The sequence below is a fragment of the Octodon degus genome, unplaced genomic scaffold, assembly GCF_000260255.1.
Source record: "Octodon degus isolate 3935 unplaced genomic scaffold, OctDeg1.0 scaffold00214, whole genome shotgun sequence".
NCBI lineage: Eukaryota > Metazoa > Chordata > Mammalia > Rodentia > Octodontidae > Octodon > Octodon degus.
The window spans coordinates 1,621,535-1,629,044 of NW_004524790.1; the positions used below are offsets into that span (position 1 = coordinate 1,621,535).

Consider the following 7,510-nt stretch of genomic DNA (forward strand, 5'->3'; position numbering starts at 1 on the left):
TCTGGTTAAGGTCGGCTATTAGTTGCTAGGTAACCTTGTATTATGTGTTACTAACTCTGCAAAAGTATCAAGAAGCATCTATATTGTTTTGCTAGTGGGTTTGTTTCCCCAACCAGGCAGACCAGCCACCACCTAGCCGAGCTTTTGTCTTCTTGTCTATATTTTTCTCATTCTTCTTGCCAATTCTCACTGGGTAGAACCAATCACACTGAGATGAGTGGTTCCCTACAGTTTTCTTTGAGGCTGTGCAGTTTTCCTTGGTTCACAGCATACATCATGAAGACAGACTATCTAGGATCATTTCCCAGCTCTACTATTGACCACTGGTATGATCTGGAGCCACACAATTGTGGCCTCCCTGTGCTTTGAATTCACTCAACTGTAAAACAGAAGGCAGATTGTCATGGTTGGGGGATTTTGCAAGGAGAATATTACAATACAGGACACACATTTTATAAGGGCTTCAAAATAGTCACCCAAAGAATCATATACAAAAAGAGTGCAGAAATCCGTTGACACACTAGAGTAAAGAATCCAGCTGAAGAACTTGAGCTCAAAACAATGCCTCCCACAAGTCCAACTGGAGGAGGCCCAGAATCCAGGACAAAGTCTCGTGCAGGTCCACTTCATGGATCTGTGCTGGAAAGGCCCAAAGGCCAATGGTGGAAGCTAGAAAGTCTATGTCAGTGGGATGAAGGATCTGTGCTACTGACTGAGAAATCGACTCTGGAACCAGAAAGCAATATTCAAGATAAGAACCAGAGCTCCCTGGAAAGATACCACAGCAACAGTGGCACCATCCTCAGCAACAGTGAGGTCCTGAGCTCCTCTAATGGGAACAGTGAAGCTCCTGTCAGGAATGCCTATGTGGCAAGCTTCTCCAGGAGGCTGAGCTGTCTACCATCTTTCCCCCCAGAGCCAGGAAACAATGCTTAAAGTGAGAACCAGAGCTCCCAATAAAAGAACTGCAGTGACTCCAGGGAGGCTGGGAGCATCTGCATGCCCTCCCTTGCAACAGGCAGAGAAGGAACTGAAAAGTAGCTTTCTCTTACAGTTCATTGCTTTTGTTAGAGGCATCTCATAGCTTGGCCACAACACAAATGAAACTGCTGGGGAGCCCAGGCCGCCCCCTACCCTTCCTAGAACTTGCTAGAACATCTGGCCCCTGCCATATAGTGTCCAAGGCTCATGGCTCCCTCCCTCTTACCTCTTCCGGGCCCAATACCCAGTTCCCTATTTTTCTTCCTGTGTGAGAGTGGATCCAGGGAGTGAGGGAAGGGGGTGGTGAATAAAAGCTGAGGTTCCCACTGGTCCTGAGCACTAAGGACAGCGGTGAACATGACAGACACCAAGGAAGCCAGGGCACCACAGCTTGGCCCCCTGGGTGAGGTTGAGATGGGACACTGGAGCTCAGGGAGGAAGTATGGAGGGGAGCATGGGGGACCTCAGCCTGCCTAGACTGGGCTCTAACTGACTTCCTACCCATTCAGACGAGGAAGAACTGATAGCCGTTGGCCCAAGAAGTTTCCTGAAAGGCTTTGGCTACCAACGAAGTTCTGGATACAGCCACTGTGCAGGTAGAGCAGGGCTGGGGACCAAGGAGGAGAGGACAGCTCCCCCCAGATGCTCGGGTCCTGAGAAAGGACAGGTTAGAGATCTGCTTCTTGCATCCCAGGAGGCAGAAAGTGGGAACTGGAATTCTGTACCCTGCAAAGAAAGAGTCTTCCGGATAGATGGTTCCTGGGCCATACTGAAGAAGGGACGCTGGCATGCTGGAACCCCATTCTTCTCCCACAGGGTGCCTGGGAAATGACTCCTCCCGCCTGGTCCTACAGCTGCTCGCCATCATGTTATTCTCTGCACTCCTGGTGGCCATCCTTGTCCAAGGTCAGAGGAGGACTGAGGGTTGGGACAGAGGTTGGGTTTAAGCTGGGATGGGGTCCTTTGGAGGCCTTTAGAGGCTTCTCAGGATCCCTTCTACAGCTAGTGTGAGGGAGGAGAATGAGTAGGAGCACTTGGGCCACAGGGCCTACTTCCCCTCACCTTTTATCCATCTCTGGTAATCCGATTTCCTCCCTTTTGAGTCGGATTGAACAGGACATTTGCACTCAGATAAGCCATGTCTGGAAGCCTACTCCATGGCACATAATAGGGCCATACATGCTTAATAAATAAATCCAAGTGCGCAGTCATTGCATGTTTTTCTTGGCACAGTCTCCAGAAGTCCTAGCTTTCAGGAACTGGAGCAGGAGCAGTCAAATCAGGAGGAGATCAACCAGAAACTTCACCAGCTGAAGGCTAGAGTAGGTGAGTGACTAGAAGCCAGGTCTCCAAGGGCCCGAGGCAGCCTCAGTGTGCTGTCGCTTTGCGCGATTCATGGCTCTCCCTAAGCCCGTTTCCTCATCTGTAAGTTGGGACCACAGAGAACCCTCCAAGGTAGCTTCGGCTCTTCACAGGGTGCCAGGCACAGAGTAGAAGCACTGAAGCTAGTCAGCGCCCTGGACTCTGCTCTCACTTCTAGATGCTGTTTCTTTTACTCTAGAGGAAAAGAGCTGGGGCACCACTTGGGGAAGGAAAGGGGCCCAGGAAGTGGGGAGGGAAGGGTTTCCCAGGTGCCATGTCAAGGGAGGGCCTGACTCTCCGAGACTTGCAAGCTTGGTTAACACAGGAACATGAGCATGGAATCATGGGTTCAACATGAGTTCATCTCTCCCAATAGACAACTTTGCAGGCCCTGACTCTGGGACTGGATGAGTGAGTGACAGAGAACTGAGAGGGTCTGGGTGTCAAGTCTCATTGCTAGCATCCCCTGTTGTCTCTGAGCCTGTTTGCTCATCTGTGAACTGGGGACACAGAACAACACATAGGATGGTGCTAGTTTTTCACAAGGGAGCACACACACAGTAGGAGCTCAACTAAGCCAGTTTCCTGGCCTTTCTTTTGGCATCAAGGACCCTATTTCTCCCAGCCTGGAGGAGGTGAGGCCAGGGTTCCTGGGGTTTCCTCAGGTAGGGCGGGGCTCAGGAAGTGGTCAGTGAAGTGCAGTGGTGGGTGCTGAGTCAGGTAGGGCACCGAGGCATGAAGCCTGGACAAAGACATCCAGATGGGGGTCCACCCTGACCATGTCTGCCCACAGACAACCTGTGCCGCCCCTGCCCCTGGGAGTGGACGTTCTTCCAAGGGAAGTGTTACTTCTTCTCCAAGTCCCAACGGAACTGGCACGACTCGGGCACTGCCTGCGAGGAGGAAGGGGCTCGGCTGGTCATCGTGGAGAGTGCGGATGAGCAGGTGGTTCTGGGTGGCCCTCTCCTGTTCGGCAGTGTGCATCTGTTCTGCTCCCTGGCCAAGTTCAAAGGAGATGGTTGGTCCGATCAGGGCTTTCTGGATAAGCGGCTACTTACTATGGCTGATTTCAAGCTACAAGGGGATGTCTTGGTGGGGAAGCTGACAAAAGGCGATAGGCATGATCAGCAGCCATGAGCTGGCATGATCTGTCTCCAGCACATTAAACTCTGTCATGAGGCCATTCATGTGGGCCTGCTCAGAATTAATCAGACAGACAAACATGCAGTGTTGACAGTTGTGTATGGGGAGAAGCCAACTACACACCACCTCTGTGTACAAATCAGAACACATCTGCCCAGAGCATACAGTCGTAAGAAGGCTCAGAGCACTTGAGTTCATATGCGGGCCTTGGGCTGAGGTAGAGTAGGTGGCTGGTGGTCAAGCTGCAAGCAGAACTTCCTGCCAAGAGATGGCACATGCTCTGGCTAGAAATGCGGGGGTGGGGGATGGCTCCCTACTGACTCCTTTTCTACCCCTCTAGAGCTTCCTGCAGCTGACTTCTAAGAGTAAAGGCCACACCTGGATGGGACTCTCAGACCTGAACAAGGAATCCACTTGGCACTGGGTAGATGGCTCACCTCTGTTGCTCAGGTAGATCTGAGGAAAAGGAAACAGCCGATAGAGAGGGTGGGGTTCTGAAACTCTGGCTTGAACTGCACCTGGGGTTCTTCACCAGCCAACACCTACACTGCGTGGCCCACTCCACATAAGAGTCTGTGATATTTACTGAGTTGAGGAAGCTGGTCTTCACACCTACATCCAGATAGTGCCAGGTCCTGAAATTTCACCATCAGAGCTGCAGGAAAAATTGCAGCCTGGGTGGACAACTTAAATATAGCTCAGGGGATAATTTCATTCTAAAAGGTAGCTTAGCCAGGTGAAGTTGTGCATGCCTGCCATTTCAGCACTTAGGAGGCTGAGGCAGGAGGAGGATAATTGAGAGTCCAAGACCAGCCTGGGCTACAAAGGGAGCTCAAGGCCAACCTGCATAGCAAGACCCTGTCTCAAAAAGGCAAAAACAAAATGAAAGAAAGAAAGAAAAAAGAAAGAAAGAAAAAGAAAGAAAGAAGAAAGAAAGAAAGAAAGAAAGAAAAAAAAAAAACAAGCCAGAAAAGGTAGCTTGTTCTACACTCAGATCTGAAGGGAAGGAGTGTGTGGCCCACCATGGGTGGATCCCATGGGGAAGGGCTAAGGGCAATCCAGAAGTTGAGGGGACAGGAGGTAGGCAAGACACTGCTTTTCAGTGTCCGCAGGAAAGAATAACTGAAGAAGAGTAAGCAGCCTCAGGATTGGCTGCTTCTAACGTCAGAGGGCTCTGGAGGTAGGGACCATCCCTAATTGTCTACTTCTAGGGAGGTGTATGGAGACTCAGAGGACAAGTGACCAGTAGGGGAGGTGGCTGGGAATATCCAGTCTTCACTGGCTATTGTGCATCTGGAAATCACACCTTCAGCAGAAGGATGCTTTCCTACCATGGCGGACAATGAGGATCAGGGTCCCAAGGAGGTCCAGTGACTCAAGCAGGTCACTGAGTGTCCAGAATAAGGCACGTCTGCCATACACATGCAGAGTCCACGTCAACACATAGTTTCCTGAAGCTAGAAGTGTGGTTCAGAGAGCAGGGCTTGGGACAGATGCTCATGTGCTGATGAAATTTTCAGCTTCATGAAATACTGGAACCCAAGCGAACCCAACAACTTGGGAGAAGAAGACTGTGCCGAGTTTGACGGTGATGGTTGGAACGACGCCAGATGCGACATCAGCAAATACTTCATCTGCAAGCAAGCTGCAGCTTCCTGCTCGAACTGACAGCCAGTCCCTCTCATGGGTCCTTCAGCTCATGCCACCCCACAACATCCAGAGATTCACCCACACTTATGCCAGCCCCTTCTTCTTGTCTGTTGGCACTGAGCACTTAACAGAGCTGGGTCTCTTCCACACTTCTCATCTATAGGGCTTGGCCCCTTCTGCCTCCCTCTTTCCTTCCCAGCTGTGGCTGTGGCCTGTCTTGGCAGGTGTGGGACACATCCGGAGGCAAGCATGTGCTGTCATCTGCTTCCTCCCTTTTGCTGATGCCAGAGGTTGTTTTTGCATCACCATATGTAGCTCCTACCATGTCCTCTGCAGCTTTATCCCATCCTTGTATAGTTGCTTTCCATCTGCTCAACTGCTACCCATGTTTCCTGCGGCACTACCTGGGGACTTTCTCTGGTTGCTATATCTCTCCTTATACACCCATGACGTCAGGGAACAAAGCCTCTTGGATCCTCTTGAATCAGTGACTGTGTAGAGTTGCCATGTAAATATCCTTGTTCCAAGCTTCCTTGTTGGGAGCTGCTGAACCTTAGATGGTTCTCCCGTGTCTCCCACTCAGAAAGAACTATCGCCCTCATTCTGGAAGTTCTTGTGTTGGCAGCTGTCACCTTGCAGCCCCTTCCCCTGACTGAGACAGGGAGCTCCTTCCTGGCATAGTCAGATGTGCGCAGGTTGATGAGAACCTCTTCCCTTAGGCTCAACATGGGACAACTCTGAAGAGACCCTCAGGTTCCAGGGCTCCCTAACCTGCTGCCAGACCTGCTCTGCTCGATCCATTTCTCTGCCTGTTTCAGCTCCCTCACTTGGCAAAATAAAAGTAAGCATCTGGTCTTTGGATTCCTGAGTGGCGCTGGGGTTTTATGCACTCTTGGCCACACACGCATTTATGTTGATGCAGTGACTTGCGACAGGGAGGAGGCCTCAGTCCGGGGCTGCTCATCGAAATGACCAACTAGGTGACCGAAGGGCATGAACTGCAGCCCCATGAGTCTTAAAACCCAGAAGTGGTCACTGGAATTTAAACTCTATAGGGGTCAGGGAGATGGCTCAGTGGAATAAGCACTTCCCTGCCAAGCGCAACAGCCTGAGTTCATTCCCCGGTTCCGCAAAAAAAAGAAAAGAAAAAGAAACTCTATGAGGTTGCTTGAACAATGAGAATTGTCATGTCAAGGCCTGAGCTGCTAGCTACGCAACGGCCAATGTTCAGGAAAGGGTGGTTGATAGGCAAAAAGTCAGGTTTCTCGAACAGTCAGCATTTTGAGAAGATGCACAGCCTATAGGCCCCGAAGTTCCATTCTGAGGGACTCGGGGGCACAAGTGGCTTTCATGGGGAGGCAAAAGAGGAACAAGACAGGGGCTGTGTGCTGGGCAGTCTCTGTGTCCTCCAGGTCACATGTCTCCTGTCTTCTCTGATAAAAAACATCACAGTGGAACTCGACCTCCTGGGACGAGGTCCTGCATATGTTTAGAGAGATCATTTTTCTGCAAGTTAATCTTCAACCATTTACATGCCTTGTGCCATTTGGTGCGTAGAACTAGCATCGAAGGAAGGGTGGTACTAGACTCATCCGATCTGGCTTCTGTAAGCAAAATAGTAATAATTAATATCTAGAAGTTTCTGTCTTAATGATTTACTGAACCTGCAGCTTGTCTTTAGAATTTAGAGCACTGGGCAAAAGGAATGGGTTTGAAGACTTGTAAAAGGGTTAGGCATGGAAGCAAACCTCTCAGAAGGGCAAAGAGAGAGAGGCATAAGAAACTAACTGTGCCAAGGATGATGCCCCAAAGGGCTTCTCTATAACCATCTACGTTCCCTGGCTGGAAGATATGTGGAGGCTCTGGAGGTTCCAGCAAGGGCAGGAAGCCCCCAGGCTGCCTTCTTGCTGCCTCCCCCGCCTTCGCATTTGCCAGAGCTTCATCTGTTATAATAAACAAGTAAACGTGCGCAAGTTATTTTTTGAGCTCCTGTGAGCCATCTGACATGCTATCCAACCTGGGGACAGGTTGCGGAGACCCTCAGCCTGTCGTCCTCCCGGCAGAAGTGTGGTTAGTTCTGCCAGCCCTGGCCTCAGTCTTGTGGGACAGAGCTCTCCAAGTTGGGTGATTTAAATTCAGGAGACTGATGTCACAATTGGAGAATTCCTTCATGGAAAAATAAGGGTCTCCCTAGGGTGAGAAACAGACAGAGTAAATAAGATGCAAAAGGTATAACTGGTAATGCAAAGGGAAAGAAAGTGCCCCAAAGGAAAGAACAACTGGGTCGGGGGAAAGGAGAAAAGAAGGAAGGGGGAGATAGAGAGAGAAAGAGAGAGAGAGAGAGAGAGAGAGAGAGAGAGAGAGAGAGAGAGAG

The 7,510-nt window shown here is 50.4% G+C and overlaps 1 protein-coding gene across 1 annotated transcript; it reads left to right on the forward strand.

Annotated features, from left to right (window-relative positions):
- Positions 1–1,333: 1,333 nt before the first annotated feature.
- On the forward strand, positions 1,334–5,950 carry Cd209 (CD209 molecule). The gene is made up of 7 exons (XM_012517774.2): positions 1,334–1,384; positions 1,491–1,577; positions 1,798–1,887; positions 2,215–2,307; positions 3,137–3,288; positions 3,827–3,936; positions 5,007–5,950. The coding sequence occupies exons 1-7, from the start codon at positions 1,339–1,341 to the stop codon at positions 5,152–5,154; spliced, it is 726 nt and encodes a 241-aa protein (XP_012373228.1). The 5' UTR covers positions 1,334–1,338; the 3' UTR covers positions 5,155–5,950.
- The last annotated feature ends 1,560 nt before the right edge of the window (positions 5,951–7,510 follow it).

Excerpts from the sequence above, each read along its gene's own strand:
- Cd209 (XM_012517774.2), top strand. The coding sequence starts at position 1,339 with ATGACAGACACCAAGGAAGCCAGGGCACCACAGCTTGGCCCCCTGG. Across the intron at positions 1,385-1,490 it reads ACCACAGCTTGGCCCCCTGG|ACGAGGAAGAACTGATAGCC; the intron begins GTGAGGTTGAGA and ends CTACCCATTCAG. Across the intron at positions 1,578-1,797 it reads TGGATACAGCCACTGTGCAG|GGTGCCTGGGAAATGACTCC; the intron begins GTAGAGCAGGGC and ends CTTCTCCCACAG.